The sequence below is a fragment of the Zonotrichia leucophrys genome, chromosome 20 (assembly GCF_028769735.1).
Source record: "Zonotrichia leucophrys gambelii isolate GWCS_2022_RI chromosome 20, RI_Zleu_2.0, whole genome shotgun sequence".
Taxonomy (NCBI): domain Eukaryota; kingdom Metazoa; phylum Chordata; class Aves; order Passeriformes; family Passerellidae; genus Zonotrichia; species Zonotrichia leucophrys.
This window is the reverse complement of record NC_088189.1, coordinates 8,854,175-8,876,621: the sequence shown is the minus strand read 5'-3', so window position 1 is coordinate 8,876,621 and position 22,447 is coordinate 8,854,175. Positions and strand designations below refer to the sequence as shown.

Sequence of the window (22,447 nt, the reverse complement as noted above, 5' to 3'; positions counted from 1 at the left end):
TCTATGCTTATACACATTCAGGGCACTCTGCTTTGCCATCACCCAGTTACATATCCTACCTTTTTCTGTCTCTTCTGTTACTGCCATGTGTTTTCTGCCATACTCATATTTTCAATTCTGTACCTATGTTTCCAGAGCAAAGAGTGATTTGCATTGTTAAATCTTATAAAAATAATTTCCATCCAATAAAGCCTGGCTAAAATCTGTTTGTAATACTAATGTAATTAATCCTTGAGTTTCTATTCTTTACATCCACTGGTGTCTAAATTGCCAGCTAACCTGCTGGACCCTTTTCTTCAGTGATTTCTACCTCATTTGCCTTGATTAGAAGCATTTTCCCCTGATGCAACAAAACTGCACATTTATGACTGAAATGGAGTGGGACCTGGCTTGGTCTGCTCTTGCCTTTCATGGGTTTCCTTACCTGCTGCCTTGCTGCCAGGAAAGGCACTTACTCCAAGAATAAATTGAGGAGCTTGGCTTTTTTTGCTAATGGACATCTCACCAAACCCTCTTTGTGCAGTGCCTTGCTCCATCTCCTGCTGAGATGTGAACTTTTGGATTTTGATTGACATTCATTGTCTCTCCTACCTCATTTTACAGAAAACTGTAGTGTTGTGGCTGTTAGGAGCTTAGGGAAAGAAGCTGTCAGGATTATCCAGAGATCACTAATTGTCGTCATAACCCATCCTACTCATCCTCTCCTCCTCAGAGCACGGACTCACTCTGCAGTCAGTCGTCACCTTTGTCACGACAGGGCCACCTGGCCAGACCTCCAGCATGCCTAAGCCCATGACCCTCACTGCATTTGTTCTTCCACCCACTGGTCTCCATCGTGTCGTAAGTGTGACTCAGCTTTCCCTGCTCCTCTGCCAGCTCTGTCATTGCCCTTCCCCTGTGTCTGTGAGCCGTTCTGGGCCGTCTGTCCTGCTTGCCCTGCATGTCACTCATGTGTGCCCCTCGTGTTGTGTCCCTGGCTCCTGCCCTTCTCCAGGTGAGTGGCCATGCCTCATCTCCATCTGCCTCGTGGCACGAGCTCCGTGTGCAAAGTTAAAACATGCTCTTCTCCTCAAACTGTTGGCTTTTGGCCCAAGTTGTTGCCCACCTTTTTTTTTTTTTGGTTTATCTTTCCAGATCAGGAGCTCCTCCTGCCCTTATCCTCCTGGCCACCTTTTGGTGTCCAAGGCCTGTTATATGGCAGGACCAGATTTTACCTGCAGGTGTTGGACTGCAGCCCTGAGGAGACTTTGTGCAGGTGCTGCCCCTGCCCAGCAGAATGGTGTCTTGTCCACATGCGCATTCACCTCTGCTCCATGGGAGAAAAAAAAAAAAATCCCATAACATTAGGATTTGTAAACATGCCTAAAATAAAATAGTAATATCATCAGCAGGGCTTCATGTTGCCTGTTGATAGAGTAAATGTTTCTGGTCTTCTCAGGCTGTAGCAAAGCTCCAGAAAGTTGGATGGGTAGAAGGATTGGTCAGACTTGTGCTTCCCAAGGAAGTGTGAAACTTGGAGGATTAACTGTGCTCCCCCTTCTTGTCCCCAAGGTGATAGTCTGGGGAAACTATGGACGCATGGAGCGCAAGCACTTCATGGGAGTGGCCAGGGTTCTCCTGGAAGAACTGGATTTGTCAACTTTAGCAATCGGCTGGTACAAGCTCTTCCCAACCTCCTCGATGGTAGATCCCACCACGGGCCCGCTCCTGCGCCAGTCCTCCCAGCTTTCCCTGGAGAGCACAGTGGGACCCTGCTGTGACAGGTCTTAGTGAGTAAGGAAGGGGGAACTGCTTTTGTTTTTTAAACATGCTGTCAAGGTTTTGTTTGCTGGAACTCTGACCTCAAGCGCAATGCATGTTCAATCAGTTCTTGTGGAGCTGGAAGAGGAGGATAACCCAGTGACCTTAGACAGAAGACGAGGGGGAGGGCACTGTGCCCTCTCCGTCCGAGGAGGAGGTGCCATGGGGCATGAGTCCTAGTTGTCAAATTAGACATACACCTCTTGTTTCACTTCTCTCGCTGTCATTCTTGGACCCTTGTTTCAGATCAATATTAACCCTGGAAAGTTGCAGCATTCGAAAGAATTTGGGGGGAGTAAGGAATTGATTTCTCTTAGCTGTGCGTGTTAGAAATTTCTAATATGAATTCTTTCACAAGAAAGTACCTGAAAAATTTTGAGGTCATCATCTGGCCTAAAAAAGAGCAGGAACGGAAAGTTTAAGAGGAAGCATTAGGTCTTTTTATAATGTCTTTCTTTCTGAGAGGAAGAAGAAGAAAAAAGCCTGCAACTCTTTCTTTAGAATCAGTTCCCTGTCACTGAGTCATGTTAGCTGTAACACTGTCGTTGCTGTGTTTTCAAACTGTGCCAAATTACCAGCAAGTGTCTTTACTGCATTACGTGTCTAACACTGCTGATGAAGCATACTTGGTGGGAGAACAAGTAGCACCCACTTAGAGCAGACAGTTTAAACAGAGTTCGAGTTTAGCAGGCTAATTAACCACAATTTTGCTCACAAAAAAACCCCAAAACACTAGAAGTGGGAGCTGAACGTCACACTTGCAGCTTGAGGTGTTTTGTATTGTCAGATAAGACATTCTGCAGTTTGCTGACTCCCTTACTTGTTGCTGTGCATCTTTCAGTCATGATGTCTTCTATCTCCTGCCTTTTTCCTTCATCTCCTTGGTACTGGTACATATCTGCTGGAGATGCTGCCCTTCCTTCCCAGACCTGAAACAGGACTGTTTGTTTTATTCTGCCATGGGAGAGGAAATGGGGGGTTCTGGGGGTGCCCAAGAACAGAATCTCAGTTTGCCATCTGAGATAAAGGTGCTGGAGAGCCCACAACCTTCCCTGTGGAGAGAGGGGAGCTTTAGGCAGTCCTGGCACTACACAGGCATTGACAAGTGTCCTGCAGGAGGAGATGTGATCCCCAAAGTACAGAGAGGAATGGTGAGAGTGAGGAATGTGGTGGCACAGTGGTCACAGCACGTGTGTTCTGTTCATGGAATGAGTAAAGCACATTTGCTGAGCTGTGGCAGCTGCTGCCAGCAGAGCCATGTGCTGGAGGAAGTGCTCTGGATCCTTCAGACAATTAAATTATCCAGAATCACAGAGAATCTCCCAAGATTTTCTGTTGATAGCTCTGTTTTGGCTAGGTTTTGTCTTAGTTCCTGAATGAGGATTTGATGACTGCTGTCCCAGAATAAACTTTTAGAGATGTTTTGCTTTGTGGTTTAAAAGTGAAGGTCCCGTGTCCCATGTAGGAATGAGCAGATTCTTGGCCTGTCATAGAGCATTTATTTCTGCATGTGGACCTCAGCTTTTTTAGAGTAAAAGCATGAGTGTTGAGTGGATGGTAAAAGCAGTTGCTTTTGGTCCTAGCTTGTCTATGGCATTTTAAATTATTTTGAGATAAATTACAGGATAGATGCAAAAATTATATAGGCCTTACAATAATCTGTAAAAAAATATATAATATAAAGGAGAGGGAAGGAGGACAAGGGACATAGAATGACTAATTTTTTGAGTCTTCAGTGGCAAAAGCCTCAACATTTCAGATAAATCTCTTAATTTCCTTGATTAAATATGTCTCTGGCCTCTCACTAATTATTTTTTCTAATGTATTAGACAATTTCTATATATTAGCTGAAGAAAGTTTGTTGCATGCTGGTCAAACTATGTTGTGGCGCTCTCTCTTTTATTTTTATTTTTAAAAAAGAAGCACATTTACTGTAATTCAAGTCAGCATCTTTTCCTCTTGGTATGTAGTGAGTACTAGGCAATATTGTACAATATGTGTATGAACTAGAATAGATTAGGTAGATTTAGTGGTTTGTAGCACTGGATCTTTTAATAACTATGACTTTAAAAGGACTGTGGGGAGCTCCAGGTACACACCAGACCTGGCAACAGGGCTTCTGTCTTAAGTTATGCCAAAAGCTTTGTATTGGTACTGAGTTTGGACATTATCTACCAGTAAGAGCTAAGTTAATCCTGAGTTTCCTGTGCCCAGTAAGACGAATGCAGCATTTTTGCAGTTTTTAATGGGGAGTAGGAGACTATAAATGCCAAAAATATTTCCCCAGAAAACTTTGTTTAACGACTGTCTGTCAAAAAGCTCAGTTCCTGTGTGCCTGGCAGATGCAGCTTGTCTCTGTTTCCTGCCCCTCTGAGAGCTCTGCAGGCTCAGTGATGATCAGTTTAGTTACCACAGGACTCCTTACACCGAGGACTATCTTCCGTCTGGTTTTAATCATGCTGAAGGGTCACTGTCAGGGTGAAATAAAGAAGTTATGGTTCTAGTTGTGTTATTTTTGTTAACATCTCCAATTCTGCCATTTGGAGGCAGTTTCGCAGTCTGCTCCATGCGATTTTCTTCTGCATTTTTTACGTGGTTGATTGTGGTCCAGTGCTTTTGTTTGACTCTCTCCAAGTCCTGTTTCTCCCCAGTAAGTGAGCCCTGCAGTCCCTGGCTGCCAAGCACAGCACAGTCACATGGACTGGCGAGTGCTTCCTTCACAAAGCAGACTCAAGGAGCCCTTCTGCAAGAGCCCACAGGACACACAGTGAGTCTGGGGGCGTTCCACGGTACCCTGCAGTTAAATTCTTGCTTCACTTCACAAATTCATACTCAATTCCTGCACTGGCCATGGGGTATTGTAGTTAAAAAAGAACTCTGCAAGTTGAAGACTCCCAGTGTAGCATCCAAGACAAGTCTCAGGCTTGGAATAGCCTATTTTTATAAAGCCTAACCCACTTTTCCCCAAAAAATTTGGCTGCCCAGTTTCTGTCTAAGGTGATGTGGTGTGAGAGTTGGGATTACCAGTGTGGTCGTGTATAAAGCAGCGTTTTGCCATAGTGATGAGCAGCTGAAAACTGAATTTTTGTCCCCTTTGCAATTCCTGGCTGAGTCTTTTCCTGTGCCTGAGTCTTGCTGTTGGTTACAGCCAGGGAGGGAGAGAGGAAGAGCAGGAGACTTAAATAAAAGAACAAAAAGGTGTCACAGTATTTTTGGTTGGTGAGTGATTGTGAGGGATGAGACTGAGGAGAGATAAATACCTGCCCAACTCAGGGGTGATTCTCTGTTCCTTGTGCATGAACTGCTACATTGTAAAGGTAATGGGAGCATTGCTGGCCAAAAAACCCATGGAGAGCCAATCCCTAAATGTTACCTGCATTGTGGAAAACAAAGAAATCTTGATGCTGAGAGCAGAATGATCTCTCCCCAGCGGGAATCCCCTGCACACAGGGAGAGCAGCCTTGCATGTGGCTTTGTCCTCTTTGTGCTCTGAGCAAAAAGCAGCCGTGACCATGGTCCTGGTTTGTTCAGGAAAACAAAACGTGATATTTTTCCCAGTCTCCTGGTGTTTCTTTCCCTTTGCCCCAACACAGCTGGGATGGCCAAGGTCCTCAGTCTGCAATTCCATCCATGGGTCCTCATCCTGCAGCTGGGGCTGCTGGAGCATCCCTTTGCGCTGCAGGCACTGTGGGCAGGGTCAGGGCCAGCATTTCTTGGCCATGGATTGTTTCAAAGGACACTGCAGAATTATCTGCTTTGAGTGAAAATATATATTTATTGTTCCTAGCTACCAGATCCTTTATCATTGTACTGTTCTAAATTTGCAGGTCTTCTGGAGTATGAATATCACAAGTTCCTGTAAAGGAGCTGTTTTTAAGATGTTGAGGCAGTTAACAGAATCTCAACCTAGGCATGTTTAGTAATGTTTAGACAGCAAGACAACTTTTTTATGAAACTCATTTTAAGTTAGTTTATTACATGCTGTTGGTAATATTTTAAAACAGGAAAAATATTTTTCTTTAAAGACAAAATGATATGTATGTTTTTTAACAGGTAACATAATTTAGTGTTTTCAAAACTGTTTGATGTTCTTGGTATGAAGTTTACTCATTCTTTTCATTTCTATGTTCCTTGTTATATTTTATCAACTTTTTTCCAAAAGAAAAGAGGCATATGTAAATAAACACCAGAAAAGAGTCCTATAAGAAATTCTGTTCAAACTGGCCATAAAATTATTAGTAAATATTTGTTATTGTTCATTAACTCTCAGCTACTTTGTTGAAAGAATAGATGTTGTATTTTCAAGATGAGAACTACTTAGCTAGTTTTGTCATAATCCTGTACTCTGTATAAAAATCTTTTTATAAACAAAGTCTAATAGGCTACCAAGCAATAATATATTCCATTGGGTGTGCACAGATTGTGACTTGCAGGCTGTAGTACATATTGTTGATACAGTTTATAATTGTCTTCAATCGGAACAACATCACTTTTGAAAAAGATCCATATTAACTTTGATTGTAAAAAAACAAAGACCGGGCTGTTGCCCTGCGAGATATATTCATTCTATAGATTCTCTGTGAGTGTCTGTGCCCATCGACATGAGATCTCTCTTAGATGAAGAAAGAAACAGCTGTAGGTGACTTCATACTACAGAGGTAAAAAATAGTTTCAGTATAAACTTCATGACTGTTTCAATCTCCTGTTTTTCTTAGGCTATCTAGTATTTGTAACTTGACGAGAATGGATCCCACTGCCATTGTAGCCCTGATAAAGCAAAAAAGCCTTTGCACTCTGGGGCCACTTGAGTTCTGCCTGACAGCTGCCTATTTTCCTCAAGATACCTGGGGCAGGCTAAAGGGAGGGTTTTTTTCAGAGCAGCAGGTTGGGCTGCTCTTCTTTGAAGGCTCTGTGGGTTATTTTGTCCATTTCATAGGTGGTATTTGTCCATTTTGTTAGAAAATTCCACCCAAGGCAGAGAGGTTGCACCTTTGTAGGGGATCAGGGGGACCAAGGTGTAAAACAGGCACAGGTTGTTCTGTGCCTTGCTTCAGAAATTTGCTAGTGCTGGGCTCTCTGATTTTTCTAAAGTGGCAGGATCAGGATACTGGATTTTAAGTCAGCTCCATAATTGATTCAGTGATAGAATAAAAGAGCTTCAAAACAGCATCCCAGTCCATTGCCTGTGGATTCCTCCCGGCATTTCCCACAGGACAAGTGTCCATGTTGTTCTCAAGATTGTCAGGCTGCTGACTGTGCAGGCAGCAGGTCCCAGTGCTGCTGGGAGCCCCAAGGAATGCTGGAAGAATTCCTGTTTTTTGTGAAATGCTTTGAAGAGACAGAGAGAGATAAGTGTGAATGCAAAGTGCCATCAGTAGAGGAGTCCAGGGCCTATTGTCACCTGGAGGGAGCATCTAAAATGAAATTGCAGCTGCCAGATTTGAGCCAAGCATTTGGAAAAGAGGATGATCAGTGAAAAGAGAATGATCAGTGAAAGGCTTTTTGTGTTTACCCCAGTGCACACCTGCCAGGGTGTGTGTCTGTGAACACGGTGATTCCACAGGGAGTTTGCAAGGGATTAGGTGTTCTCAGAATGTGGCTTCAGCTCTCACTGCCAGACTCCTCTGCTCAGTGGCCACGTCCCAGTCACCACCAGGCAGCCTCAGATCCATCCCCAGCTGCTCACCCAGAACAGCAGCATCACACTCACCCTGGGAGCCTCCACTCTTCCCACAGTACAGGCACCCTCTGCCCTCCCTTGCCCGTGGTAGCTGCTTTTATCCTGGTGGAGGAGAGGAACTGGGGAGAGTTTCTTTGTAGCATTTGGTTCTTTGCACTTTAGTGGCTGAAACAGAAGGACCTTGCACCAGCCCTTTCCAGAGCACCAGCAAACAGAGGCAGTGACCCCAGGACTTTCCCTTTGTGACTTGGCAACCAAAGCAGTCCAGCTTGGGCAGGTCCAGCCTTGGCATTTGCTCTGGGTGTGTTACACGGGCTGAGCCCCCTGTGCAGGGGCAGGGAAGGGCTGTGTCTGGCAGAGAGGCCCTGTGGGCACACACTGAGCCCAGGCACCTGTGAGCTCCACTCACTGAGCCATGGTGGCAGCAGAACCAACCAAGAGAATGACTGAGGCACACCTTGCTGAAGCCATCCCACAAGCTCTGCAAGAGCTGGTTTTTGTGGTTGCTTGGGCACCAAATGTTAGGATATCTGCCCATGGGGACTCCAGGTCCCACTAAATGCCAGCCTGGAGCTTCAAATCCTTCAGCAGTTTTTTTTCTTTGAGGTGTTGCTTCCGACCCAGTGCTTGCACGCTGGTCTCTTCTTTGGTGATTCCATCCTCTTGACCTGGAGCTGGTTTTAGCTTTGGAGCCAGGGAAAGTGAGGTTTGGAGGGTGAATCTTAAGGCATGTTCCCCTAGCCTCACCACACTGGGATTGTCTTCCTCCTGCTCCCTGCATGGTGAAAGGGCATCCTGGGGATGCAGTGCCTCCCTGAGACCCCCTCACGCAGCACTGCCATGGCCTGCCACCCACCAGGGATGCCCATGTCCTGCCAGTGTATTCAAACTGCTCCCTTTCCCATCCTTGGAAGGAGCCAGGGCTCCTCTGCAGGGCTGGGCAGCCCAGGCAGGCAGGATGTGCCATCCCTGACAGCCAGGAGAGGACAGGGCTGGGAGAAGGGAGCTCCCAGCGAGCTTTCCTCCACCTTCCCTTTGCTTTCCCCACCGCCCTCTGCTCCCTCCATGGGTCCCCACTGCCCTCTGGACACGAGGCCTTATTCCAGCCCGAGGGGGCTGAGGCTGCCCACACATCCCTGCACTGACACATCCATCCCTCACGGTGTGGCAGAGCTGGCCTCTGCTTGGGGATGGATCAGCCATCCCCAGCCCATCCCTGCCCCTACCCCACTGCCAGGGTCTGGCCACTGCAGGGAAATCTGCTTTCACAGGTTCAGCCTTTTTACTTCCTTACTCCTCCACAAAACCCAGTGACTTTGCAGGCGCACTGCAACACTCCTCTTGCTTTTCCCTAGGAGTGGGGGCAGCTGAGATCTGCTCTTTTTGGCCTCTGCAACCCTCTCCAAAACTTCCTGGAGGTTTTTAACATCATTTGGTGGGGTGTAATCTCTGTGGAGCCAGAGGGAGCACAGGCAATGGAGCTGGCAGCCTGCTTGCCCAGGTGGCTTGGAGGTGCCTGGGCTGCCTTGGGTGGAAGGTGGGACACTGGCCACTCGTCTGTAGTCAGGAGAGGATTCTGCTATACTTTTTTCCTGTCTGTAGGTTTTATTCAGACAATATGTAATGAATAAGTGATTTACAATTCAGTGTTAAGCTAATGAAAACGTTGATAATGGTGATAATAAAACCTTTTTTTTTTCCTATGGTGTGTTGGAGGTTTTCTGTGGAGTGTGTCTGCCCTCTCTCTTGTCACCACTGTTATCTTCAACCTGGGATTTCAGCTGGACCCTTCCTTCTCCTTGTGCCTGTAGGGAATGAGAGCAGCTCAGCCTGGTGTGTCCAGTGCTGTGTGGAAGGGCTGTCACCCTGGCTCCCTCAATCAGCCCCAGCTTCAAACCTGCATTTCCCTGAGCCACTTTGGCCTTGGGCATCTCCAGGCACAGAGCTAAGCTTGCTCCCACTTGTGCTCTGCTCACCACCTGTCATGGTTTGAGCCTGGCACAGAGCCAGTGCCCCCATGAAAATGCCTCACCCTGGTGTCTGCTGTGAGATGTGACCAGGAATAAGCAAAACAGGCTCCAACTTAAACATAAAGAACACTTTATTACCTAAAACTACAGGAAAAAATAGGGAAAGACTATAAGGAAAAGGAAAAAAATTGAAAACCTTACAAAAACCACTTTTCCTCCTCCCCACTCCCTGACTTTCCCAATCCAATACATTCTCTCAAAAAACACCAACTGCCCAGCCCGGCACGACACTTTAGTATACTCAAACTGCAGTTCATGAAGAGGAAAGGAGTCCTTCTCGTTCCATAGGCTTCTCGTGGAGACACACTGAGAACCTCGTGTGCTTCCCTGTCACTTCGGCACTGCCCGGGAAAAAAAGTCCTTTTGCCGCTTGTGACATGTTCCTTCCATGCTCAGTGCTCTCACCACCGCGCATGGATCAGAGCTGCTTTTAGGGTGGTCTTTCAAGGATGCCTTGTCTCACTCCAAAAAGGCACAGTCTCTGCTTTTGGGACAACTGTCCCCCCCATATTTTTCCAACCCCCTGGGGCCGGGGGTCCTCACAAATGAACCCTCCTGGTTTTGAGGCACTGCCTCCCCCTAAATGCAGTCTGTGTCACAGGAACAACTGAGTCCATGGCTACAAGAAAAAGTCCAGCCAAAAGGCCACTCCAAATCATCTCTCCCCATCCAATCATCTCCACAATCTCCGGGCCAAGTCATCTCATCTCTCATCTCCCTTCTTATTCAGCTTCGAGGAGGATTAGCATTTTTGTAAGGCCCCAATCATGCAAGAAAGGGTTAAAAGTTTTCAGTCTCTGCTGTCGGTCCCGGAGCGACTCCCACGCACGCTGCCCACACGCTGCCGCTCCGGCCGGGCAGTCTCCCTCCTTCTCCTCCTGGCTGGCTGCTCTCCTGGGGGGAGGGGGGGGGGGGCTGGCTGCCCGATGTCTCGATGTCTCTTGGGGCTCCCCCACCCTTCCATCCTTGAAAGCCCCCTCAACCCCCACCTCTGTCCAGGCCCCAGGCCTACCGCATGGCTGGCCCCTCCCCCGCCCAGCAGCAGCGGGCCGGGCGGGGAAGAGATCTGACCTCTTCGCCCGACGATGTCCAAAAGAGGAAGTGCCAGGGCAGTGCCCTGCTTTTAACCCCTGTGTATTCTCGGAGGTGTGTCCAAACCCCACTGGCTACACCAGGTGTCAGTATGAAACCCAAAACCTTCATTGGTTTGACCACAGCTTCCCAGAATTCCCACTCCTTCCTGGTCAAACCATGACACCACCCCAGTCTAAAGCTCCTGCTGTTTTCTTTCCATGACCCATCATGGTCAGCCCTGGCCATTCCAGGGTGATTTTGAAACCCTGGAAGTGAAGACTGTTGGCAGAAAAAAGCCACCCCTGGCCCAGGCTGTTGAGAACACCCAGAGTGGGTGTAGGGGAGCCTGGGGACCCCAGGGAAGGAGACCCTCAGATGTTACTGGATATGCAGCTGTGCCTGGATGACCTGGAGCTGTGAGCCCTTGGGTGGGAAATGTCTGGGGGATGCTGCTGGAGGGGTCTGTGGAGGAGGTGGTGGTGCTGACAATAGGCACCATTCTCTGGGCAGCTACTGCAAGTCCTTGTCCTGTGGGAATGAGGGATCACAAAGCCATTGTTCACTAAGGATTTCTTAAAAGGTGTTTGTCATGCCTCCAAATCCCTCTGTAGGTCACCAGGGTGAGACCAAGGGGCAGCTTCCCACCTGCCCCAGCTACAGCCCCTGGGGGAGCAGTGATGGAAGAGGAGGAGGAGGGAGGTTTCTCTAGAGTGTCAGGGGGCAGCCCAGCATCTCCCATCTTCAGACCACCCCCAGCTTCCCAAGCAGGATGGGGCTCAGGCTGTCACTGAGCAGCCAGGCAGTGCTGCCTGGAAGCTCAGGCCACATGGGAGCAGCAGCTACAGCAGCTGCTGTCACCTCAGCACAGCACTGCCCTCCAGGCTGTGGAGGTCACACAGCCAGCCCTGCTGCCTCTGCTTGGCTGCATCGTGGGCTCTGGGGCACAACCACGGAGCCACTGAGCTTGGGCAGTGCCCTGCTGGATCCAGAGGGAGGGTGCAAGGCTGGCTCAGCCTCTGGGGTCAGGTTTTCTCCTGCTTCAGCTCCACCAGAGGTGGATCTCACCAAGGCAATACCACACAGGTGACTTGAGCAGGAATCAAGAACCTGCTTCTTTCCACAGTGGTGGGTGAGGGTGAGAGGTGGCCACTGGGAGGATGTACACGGCTCAGCGTGGAAAGAGGGAGAGATTTCCATCTGCTCAGCTCTGATGGCAAAGGGCAGCACAGCAACAGCCAAACCTTGGGCTGAAATCTGTGGGGAGGGTGGGGGAGATGGAACATGGGAACAAAAGGGCTGAGCTGGTGGGATCAGCGTGAACTGACACACTGAGGAGCTGAGAAGCCAATGAAAACCTCATTTTTAAGCCTGTTTTCCACACTCACAGCCTGCTTTGTTCCCCCCTCCTGCCCCTTTCCCTTTAATCCAAGGCTCACCCAACTGGAGTAGTTCTGCCCCACTGCTGCAAATGAGGCAGTGGTTGGACCTTGCAGCCCCTGGAATGTCACCCACCCAAAGGGCCTGGGAGCACCCAGGTGAAAGTGTCACAAACCAGCCCCTGGTGGCAGCCCAGCAGCACCTGCATCCTGCTCTCTGCCTGAGTGCCCACAGGGATTTGGAGTTTGGGGCTTGGACACATCCCTTTGCTCGTCCTTGTGACAAATAATCAAGCACCACCTGATGGATTCACCTTTTATTAAGCTGCCACCCAGAACAAAAGGAGGAGAGAGCAAAGCTTGCCCTGAGACCTTTACAATGCTGGCAATTCTGCATGCTTTCCCCACCAGGAAAAGGGGCTATCTCTCCACAAAAACCCCCTCAGAGGGTATTTTAAATAGAACTGAGAGTTAAAATGTCCATTATTGGAGAAAAAAAAAATCAATAGAGCTCCTACCACTGTCAGAGCCCTGCTTTCATGCAGATGAGACAGGATGGACAAAGGCCACGCTGGGGTCACACCAGCTGGAAAGAGCTGCCCAGGTGTGGCTGTGCAGGTACCACATCCCACACGGGGATTAACGAGGAGATGGGACACCCCCACCTCAGATAACCCCAGCAGCAGCAAGCACAAACCCATGGGCTCACAGGGACTGGGAGGAGTGAGGAGCCAGCACAGCTGCTGGGCTGCCAGCTGGAGGAAAGGTGGGGAAGGAATGAAAGGGTGATTTTAGCTAAGAAAAAAAAATCTGCTTAGGACCAAGCTGTTTGCAGGTGACTGTAGTTCAGAAGGCTCTCCCTGGGGCTGCCCTCAGTACAGTCTGGGCTCAGCATGGAGGGGAGCTGGGGCTGGGCTGGGCTGGACTGGAGGAGTTCAGCTTCCCCTGGGAATGGGGCACACTGTCCCTCCAGCCATTTCAGCCAGGAGGATCTAGCCATGGTGGGGAGGTGTAAGAGACAAGGTGTGCTGGTGGGCAAGTGGGTGAGTGCATGGGCCTCCAGCTTCCAAAAGCACTGAGCCAGCCACAAGCCTGAGGTCAGACCCAGAGGGCTGCTTACAGGAGGTGAAGTTCCTCCATGAAGCTGTCCCCATGTGCTGAGCTCAGGACTGCAGCCCATTCCCTCCTGCCCACCTCTCCCTGCCCACCCACCAGCCACAAACCTATTGTGTGGCACTGACTTACCCGCACCTGGGGCCAGGGGACAACTTGGTACTCCCCAGCCTTGCAAGGCTTGCTCACACACACTTTGGTTTTGACATTCAGCAAATGCAACCCAGCCCATGGAGCAAGAGTCATGTGCTGGCAGCAGGCACAGCCAAGGCTCAGCAGGGTGGGAGGGCAGCAATGCAGCCTTTGGGGAGCAGGGAGGTGGGACAGCAAACCTGCAGCTCACTGTGGTGGGAGGGGGGGAATTCACATTGGGGTGTGAGGGGGGGGCTCTTGCCAGTCCCAAATATTTTCCTCCCTACTTGGGAGGAAAAAACAAAGAAAAACTAACAATGTCACTCAGTGCTTGCAAAAAAGGAATCATTATTTCCCAACAGGATTTAGAGGCTCCTGCTGGGGGGAGGGAGAGGAACAGAAGAAATGAGTAAGAAGAACCTGACATCTCTGTTCTTAATTTATCAGCATAGTAAGACTGGAGCACTGAGTGTGGCTCAGCACACGCTCCTAGATGGATCTCCTCCGCAGCCGGGGGTGCTGCCGGCAGCGGGGGCTGCTGGAGGACAAAGTGCTCCCAGGGGAAGAGCCGGTCTGCCCCCGCGTGCTCAGGGACACCTCGTCGATTTTGTAGGAAATGGAGTTGTAGTACACGGGGTTGGTGTGGCAGCTCAGGGTCTCGGGGTGGGAGGGCGCCGGGCTGCCGCACACCTGGGGCCTGTAGCACAGGCAGGTGCAGAAGGACGGCACCTCGGCCGCAGACACGGCCGACTGCCGCCGCTGCCTCTCGGCCTCCTCCTGCACCAGCGGGATCAGGTTCATCTGGCTTGTCCTGTCCTCCGCGGGGAGAAAAATGGCATTGCTGCTGCGGCTGTCCTCTTTGGGCTTGAGGTGGATGTTGTTGTGGGCTCTCCTGAGCGAGGCTCGCTCCTCGGCATCACGCCGCTCGTCCTCCGAGTTCATGGTGAGGAAGCGCAGCACCACCAGGTTGAGGAAGGCGCCGATGACCGTCAGGCCCACCAGGATGTACATGAAGCTGAAAGCCACGTACGGGGGCTTCTTCTGCAAAGCCTCGTTCTTCTGCAGAGCCACAAAGTCTCCAAAGCCAATAGTGGTCAAGGTGATGAAGCAGTAGTAGTAGGCGTGGAAGAAAGTCCAGCCCTCGAAATAAGAGAAGGCTGCGGCGCCGATGCACAGGGTGCCCATGCAGGACAGAAAGCCCACCAGGACCATGTTCTCCATGGACACATGGGTTGTCCTCATGCCCAGACACTTCTTGATCTTCTTGAGCAGCAGCCTCACGACGGTGTTCATGCGCTCCCCCAGGCTCTGGAACATGACCAGCGTCAGGGGGATGCCCAGGATGGCGTAGAACATGCAGAAGACTTTGCCAGCGTCTGTGCCTGGAGCAGCGTGCCCATAACCTGTGAAGGACACAGGGAAGAAGAAAGGTGGCATCAGACTCTCACTGGGGTTTCCAGCAAGGCTGCCCTGTGACCAAGAGGAGCAGTAGAAAAATGGGGGGAAGAATGGAACTCAATAATAGATCTGTAGGCAATGCTAATGGGGCCATGGGATGCCCATCCTTTGGGATGATGGCACATGTGTGTAGGCAGAACCTCATTTGACCCCTAAAGAGAGAAGGTACCCTCCTGATAGCCCCCAGTGTGACAGAGGCCAAGAGGAGGCCTAGAGCTGGACTGGGGTCTGCAAGCCTCCTGCAGCTCATGAATAATTCAGGGACCAGGATGCTGTGCCAGGTGTGCAGGGTAACCTGAACCCCACACCGAGGGGGAACAGAGGCTGTGCAAGATGCTGAGACCAACAGCGCCAGATCACCCTGTGGGGAGAAACACACCCAGCCAGGACCATCCACAGCTGCCCTTGCAGGGGCATTGCCACCTCCCCTGTCACCTCCTCCTCCTCCTCCCAAGCCGTCCAGGGTCACAAACATTTGAGTCTCATCTCTGTGAGCACATGCTGTGTGGCCTGTTGGACAGGAGCCAGAGCAACCCTGCACCCCTGTGCTACAGGGACAGTCTCCACAGGAGCAGCTAAGTCTGGAAGGACCTCTGCAGACCCACTCCAGATTTACTCCAGTGTCCCTAAGACTCAGACCTAAAGCACCACTGGCCTGTTGCAGAGGAGGGGCTGTGCTGGTTTAGATGCAGGGTAGGGAGCATTTATGCCACCACAGTCTTGTCAGCCCTTTTCCTGGGGACAAGGAGCTCCAGGACAACAAGGTTCTCCTTGAACACCTTCTGAGATTTAATTTCTCCACCTTGGCCCAAGTTTCAGAGCAGTGACTCAAGGACACACACAATTACACTGTGAGGCACACTGAGGTATTCACTGCATGTTCCAGGCTCCAGTGATTCCGTGCCCACCTCAATTACAGCAGCTTAGCAGAAATTGGTGGCCCCTGACCTCAGAGATGAGTAACAAAATCAGAGCAAGGAGTCACGTGGCATGGGGAGTAACATCATCCAAAGGCATCCAAAGGCATCTGAGCCTTTCTTTTGAGTTGCTTCTACAGGAAACTACCAGGGTCTGAAACTTCCCTTCTGAAAGTGCCTGCAGAACAGTGCCAGCTCCTTCCTGCACTGCTGCCAGGCCTGCCACAAACAGCTATTTGTATTTTCACTTTCTGCAGGAATTTGTGTGACTTTTGCATGGGGAACATGGGAGAAAACACCCTCTTGTTATCCACAGTCTTGTTTTAAGTGGTGTCTTGGCTTCACCTCAGTCCTTGCTGCCCGTGGATTTCCAGGATACTTGGGGAAGGTGCTGCACCCACTGATGGAAGGACCAAGGGGGATAACCATGTTATCCTGGGCTCCTGAGCACACCTCCTGCTCCAGGAAACTCCTGCATGGGACAGGGCTGAGGGGCTGAGGACAGCATTGTCCTTCACTATGCTGTGCTCAGAAGTGCCAGCAGGCAGCAAGGGACCAGCTTCTAATTGCTCTCTCTGTTCACAAATTCACACAACAAAAAATGATGGATTTAATGCCTGCATGCCACATTTCATGAAATAGAGAGCAGGCAGGAGTCTGCGGTGGCAAAACCTCCCAGTCAGATCCAAGCTTAATAACTGAGTGCAATCACCAGGTCCCAGGCTACAAGATAATACAATGACAGCAATGAGGATGTAAAGATAATGATCCACAAGAGCAGTAAGTGGAAAAACAATTGTTATACCCTGAGAGACCATTGAAGGAGTGTTTGACTGATGGTTTTGAAATGACAAAGGGAATTAGAAAGAGTAAACACAGATACAACAACATTAAAACTGAGATTTGGAGCACAGCCCAATATAAAGAGATCTAACATGTCAGTGTTTGAGAAATACGGCACCTGGGCTGAAATTATTTATCACAGGGGGTGTGTGATAAGCACAGCCATTGTTTGTCACAGCCAACAGGAAAATCATGTAAATGAAGCTATAACCTGTCAGGTGATGATGGGGATTTTTGCTGAAGCTGTTCATCTTCCCCTCCTGCTGGGGTCTGACCTGAGCCATGCCCTGAGCCCACCGTGGTTTGCTGACCATGTGTGTTCCCAGCTGCACAACGCCACACCACACCCCATGGGAGCACAGGCAAGATACCTGTCCCTCTTCCACCTCTGGTCCTCTGCTAACACAATGCAGCTCATCCCACCAACCCTTGTCCTGAGGGATGATGCTCCCAGCTACTAGAGGTATTTCAACCATCCCAAGCCCTTTGGGAAGGCTGAAGTCCTCTCCTGGAGAACAGGAGGGGGCTGCTGGCTGTACCAGGGCAGGATATGGCCTCAGATTCCTGCCTCCAAAACACATCTGCTGAAATTTTAGCACAGGCAGCGACACGAGCACAGAATCCCTGTCTACCCCCACGGGATGCCAAGGGTGCATGAATTAATCAAAGTGGATTCATTAAACAATGCTCAACTCCCTTGTGGCTAATCTCACCTCAATTAAGGCAACCCTCATTCAATTTAGTTTCATCCTCTTGCAAAATTGAAGCGGACAAACCAAGGCACTGGGCTCTAGTATGGATAAGTGAGTCTACAGAGGAGTTTAATGTGGATCAATCACTCCCCTCCAGGCTGACACCCATGTCTCTGCAGGGTTCTGTGCAGGCAGGGCAGCAGGCACTGGCTCGTGGCTCTCTTGGCTCCGTGGAGCAGATCTCACACAGCCAAACACCCAGAGTTTTAAGCCAACAATTCTTGCCCAGCTCTTGAGGCAGCTCACTGGCTGTAGCCAGCACAGGGGACAGACACGGCCCCTACCTCTGCCCTCCCACACCGCTGCCAACTTTGGCAGCTCGTGCTCCAAAGGCTCCTGCAGGAGCTCCCCAGGCTGCTGCCTCCCTGGCACAATGCCGTGTCTTCAGCCCCAGCCACAGCAGCACCCCCAGCACAGGGTGGCCCCAGCCTGCCCATGGGTCACCTTGCCCACCACTGGGCCCTGGGGTCCCACAAGGTCAGAGATGTCCCAGCCTTGCAAGGGTGACACCTGCCTCTGCCGTGCGGGCACCCCCCAGCCTGCCCTGGAGCTCCCGGGGTACTGAGGCGTAGGGCTGGAGAAGGATGGGGCGCGGGGACATAGAGGGACACGGGATGCAGGGGCGTGGGGATGGAGGGACACGGGAGGCAGCGATGGAAGCACACGGGGTGCAGGAAGGTTGGATGGAGGCACACGGGGTGCAGAGGTTCAGCGATGGAGGGATGCAGGGATGCCGGGCGCGCCGGCCGGGCTGCCCGCACTCACCGATGGTGGTGATGACCGTGATGGCGAAGTAGAAGGAGCCGGCGAACTTCCACTGGCGGCCGGCGCGGTGCGGCTCGGCCTGCAGCACCAGCCGCTCCAGCTCCCGGTAATCGTCGGCGGAGAAGCGGTACTTCCTCCGCAGCTCCCCGCGCTTCTGCTCCAGCAGCCGCTTGCGGCCGCTCTCCGCCTCCGACTCCAGCGCATCGAAGACCGCGGCGCCCACCAGCAGGTAGGAGAAGATGCAGAGGATGAGCGCGGCCGTGCGCAGGTTCTGCCGCTTCATGGCGAGGGGCGGCCGCCGCGCTCAGCCCGGGCTCCGCATGGCCCCGCCGCCGCTGCCGCCCCCCGCCCGCCCCCCGCGCACCCCCGCACCGCGCACCGCCCCCCGCGCACCGAGCCCGGGCACCGCGCACCGCCCGCGCAGCCCCGCGACCGCGCACCGCCCCCCGCGCACCGAGCGCGCACGGCTCACCCCGCACCGCGCACCGAACCCGGGCACCGCGCAGCGCCTCCTGCCTGCCCCGGGCACCGGCTGCTGCTGCTCCGGGCACGGGCTTCTCCTGCCCCGGCACTGGCTCCTGCCTGCCCCGGGCATCGGCTCCTGCGGGCTCCAGCACGCATGCACACCTAGGCTGGCTCTGGTGTGCCCCGAGCCCTCCCAGCCTGGCAGCCCCGGGCAGAGCCCGGTTGCAGGTGAGCCCTAGCTAGGCCGTGGTTCATTCTCGTGCCAGTGACAGCAATAACATCCCTGTTCCCCGAAGCTGCCCCTGGATGCTCCCAGGCTGGAGGAGTTTCTTGTGCCTACACCCTCTTGGCTTGCCCTCCCGAAAGCAAGGGCCTTTGGGGCTGTGTGGCTGTCGCCAAGTACCCTGTGGTGTCGTCCCTGTGCTATCATCCCTGGGGTATCACCCCTGCATGGCCAGCCCTGGCTCCTGCTGCTCTGCCCAGCTCTGGGCTGCTTCACACCCATGGTGCTGAGAAACACTGAGGTGTTACCTGTGTAATCCATTTGTGTTACCTGTGCAATCTATCTGTGTTATCTATCTGTGCTGTGTTATCTATCTGTGCTATCTGTGTTACCTGTATTATCTATCTGTGCTATCTGTGTTATCTATCTGTGTTAACTGTGTTGTCTATGTTATCTGCGTTATTTATCTGTGTTATCTGTGTTATCTATCTGTGTTATCTATGTTATCTGCGTTATCTGTCAGTGTTACCTGCATTATCTATCTGTGTTATCTGTGTTATTTGTTTGTGTTATCTGTCTGCTTTATCTGTGTCATCCTTTTCCCAGCTGGTTACCAGAGCAGAGTCTGGCCTGCTGTGTCCAGTGCTGTTTTAAGAGGGCAGAAAGGAAGAAAAACAGATTCAGTGTTTCTGCTGCTTTCTTTGGCACATTGGTGAGAGGCTGCAGGCACAGGGGATGTGGGGCCTGTCCAGCCTGTGCTGGTGTGGGGGGCAGTGAGCTCAGCCTCTCTGCATTGATGTGCTGTGGACAGCCCAGGTCAGCCCCAAGGAGCAGGGTAGCTAGCTGTGGTAGGAGGCAGAGCCCACAAATTGAAGACCCTGTTTCTCATTCCTGGTTACCATAGCTTTTATGTAACTCCTATACTTCACTTTTAAAAATAGAAAGATACTTCTGAGTTGTGTTGAGTTGCAGGCGATAGTATCTCTTTCAGGAAAATAAACTCTTCTTCTTTTGGCTGGGAATAAAACCCACAAGTGAAAAAAACAACAAGGCTTACATCCCTCTTCATCCATCTTGCTTCTCTCTCTGGAGAGGAGAAGATGCTTTGGGATTTAGTTGCACCAATGAAGGTTTGAAATGGACATAAGAAAAACTTTTAACCATGAAGACAGTGAAACACTGGAACAGACTGGTGGGGGAGATTGTGGCACCCTGTCACTTGAGGAGTTTAAAAATAAGATAAGCAGATGTCTGGGTGTCTGCTGAAAATGCTCTGGGTGCAGTGGGTGCTCTCCTGAAGGAGGGGGTGACTCAGTGCTGTCCTAGAGCCCTGTCCATCCCTGTCCTCAGCATTGCCATGGCCAGCAAAGGGACACAGTGGCCTTTCCTACTGTAATTGTGAACTCTTTTTCACCCTGGCCACTTGCCACTTCCCTCCTCCTTGCTGAGCCTCTGTGCCAGCACCATTAGTGAAAGTTGTTATTGGAGAAAAAATAGACTCCAGCATCTATCAGGAGCAGCAAAGCTATTGGGTGCTGCTCAACATCTCAGGGCTTGCAGGCTCCTAAATCATGGGGCAGAGCCTCTGCTGGAGGAATGTGTCTGCTTTGTGTTCTCAGCCCTGCTAACAGGGCCTGGGATGCTGTCAAACCTCCAGCCCCGGGCATGTGTGGGCCTCCTGCTCATGAAGATGCCCTTTACCTGGTGCTGGTAATTTTTTCCACTGGTCAGCAATGACTTCCCACCTTGGAGACAGGAGCCAGAGCTGCTGACTGAGCTTCTGTTGCAGAGGAAGGAGATCTTATGATGACTGCATCTCTGGGTGCCTGTCACACATCTTTTAGGAGGGGTTCTGGAGCCTGCAGTGCCTTGCAGATAAAATTCTGGGGTCCCTGGGTGGTATTTGATGCTGTAGCCTGTTATTGAAAGGCAGCTGCTCTGTGCAGATGTTGGGCCAACATGCCATTGTTGGTTACAGCCAGGAAAACCCTGGGAGATGCTCTCCACCAGTGGGTGACAATAGGCACAAGGTGCTTGCCCAGTTTCTTTAGCAGCAGCATCAATCTCAGTTGATCATCAACTAAATCTTGCAGAGTTTGTTTCCAAACCTGTGTTTGTGATGAGAGCCAGCAATGCTTGGGCAGAGATGATACAGCATGGCTTTCCCCAAGTGCTGCCTACACAGAGAGGGGTCTGTGGGTGGCATTTCCCCTCTCTGGGGCTGGGGACACTGGGGACAGGAGGAGCATCTCTGCTGACACAGCATGAGCAGCTCTCAGTGCTCCCTTCTGCTAGCCCTGTCCTCTCTGTGGCTTGTGGTGGGCTGACCTTGGCTAGATTCAAGGTCTTCTCCTGATCCCAGAAGGAATCTTTACCTTGCAGGGTCTGGGAACTTCCCTCAGCATGGCCTTTCCCTGCTGCCCTGGGAGTTACAGAGATTGGGATGTCATTGATTTCCCCTTTTGGGGCTTGCTTTGACCTTTTGCAGGTCAGAGGTGTAGAATAAATGCTGCTCTACAGGAAAAAGAATAGCAGGATCCATCTCCTAATGAGAACCCCCCAGTAACAAGCCAGGGCTGTGTTTGGATTGGGACTGGAGGCTTCAAAATTCAGGCTGGATTCAGCCTGCTCTGCCTCTCACTGCTCACACACTGCATTTTCCTGCCTGCAGTGATCACAGGGATGGGTGACACCAAACTGTGTCAGATGGCTGTTGAGGAGGGCCATCCTGCCCTGTTCTCCTGAGACACAGGAAAGTTTCACACTTTCCTGCTGGGAAACCATAAGTTCATCCTTTGTGTTTCCCTGGACTTCACCCTGCTTGAGGAAGGTCAGGCTGGAGCCGTGGGTTCAGGGCAGGCAAGATAATGTACTTTATCATTGATTTTCAGTGAGAAGTTGCATTATGAGATTAAATGTCTCATTTTTATTGCATGGGGAGGCAAAGAAAAAGCAGGAGCTCTGAAAATAAAGCCTAAGTCCAAGTGCAGTGTTTGTGTGGGGAGGTGCTTGTGACTGGGAGGGAATGTGCCTTTTTCCCAATCCTTTGGAGGTGAACTTTGAGAAGCTGCTTCCTCTGAGGCTGGTAAACAAAGTCAAACCTCATCTGTGTTTAAACCAGTGCCTAATTAATGTGTCTAATTGGCCCACATCTACTAATTCCAGGCTGGCAGGGAGTTTATTAAAAAGCTTTTCTAGTTCTAATGGATTGAAATAAGCAAAGCTGCTTAGCAGTCTCAGATGAAAAGCACTAAACAGGGACCAGTTGTGTGGGTCTGCTTGAGTCAATCCCAAATCCCACCAGGTGTCAGCCCCTTCCCTGGTTTCACCTGCAAGGTGCTCCAGTTCTCTGAGGGCTTGGGGAGCATCCTGATGTACTCTGCTTCTTTTGGTTATTTTTAAACACACCAAATTGATGGTTTTGTTTGCTTTAGTAAAAGCATCAGCTATTCTAGCTTTAATGCCATTTATACTTAGATTATAGATAGCCTGGCAAAGCCACAGGGTATTTCTAAAGCAATGGATTAGTTAATTTCCAGAAAGTATTAGGTGTCAGGGTATGGATAACAACCAGCTGCAGGTGTTCAGGTGATGTCCTTAAGCCACAGCAGACTCCAGGCTCTGCTGGGCTGCCCCTAGCCAGGGAGCACCATGAGCTGGGCACAAGGAGAGATCCCTCCTGTCTGCATGCAGGGCCATGGCAATGCCTTCCTCTGCAGACACAGCACCCCTGACTGCATCCAGGCTGGATGGAGTGTTTGCTTCTGTCCCATGACTCCACAAATCATCCTGTAAAACATCCTCCTGCATGCTGGAGCT

The 22,447-nt window shown here is 50.9% G+C and overlaps 2 protein-coding genes across 2 annotated transcripts in view; one reads left to right on the top strand and one right to left on the bottom strand.

Annotated features, from left to right (window-relative positions):
• The window catches only part of RIMS4 (regulating synaptic membrane exocytosis 4), a 56,063-nt gene extending 46,882 nt beyond the window's left edge, over window positions 1-9,181 (top strand). The window contains exon 6 of the mRNA XM_064729710.1: window positions 1,552-9,181. Within this exon, the coding sequence (XP_064585780.1) occupies window positions 1,552-1,770 (219 nt within the window). The 3' untranslated portion in view covers window positions 1,771-9,181. The remainder of the gene's footprint in view (window positions 1-1,551) is intronic.
• Window positions 9,182-12,262: 3,081 nt separating this feature from the next.
• Window positions 12,263-18,266, bottom strand: KCNK15 (potassium two pore domain channel subfamily K member 15). The gene is made up of 2 exons (XM_064730247.1): window positions 17,941-18,266; window positions 12,263-14,608 (listed from the first exon to the last, which is right to left on the bottom strand). Exons 1-2 carry the CDS (start codon window positions 18,221-18,223, stop codon window positions 13,695-13,697), a joined length of 1,197 nt encoding a protein of 398 aa, XP_064586317.1. The 5' UTR covers window positions 18,224-18,266; the 3' UTR covers window positions 12,263-13,694.
• Between the last annotated feature and the right edge of the window lie 4,181 nt (window positions 18,267-22,447).

What these genes read in the sequence shown, in the direction of transcription:
- KCNK15 (XM_064730247.1), bottom strand. Translation starts at nt 18,223, where the DNA reads ATGAAGCGGCAGAACCTGCGCACGGCCGCGCTCATCCTCTGCATCTTC. An exon ending in CACGGTCATCACCACCATCG is followed by an intron (nt 14,609 to 17,940) that starts GTGAGTGCGGGC and finishes TGTCCTTCACAG; the next exon opens with GTTATGGGCACGCTGCTCCA.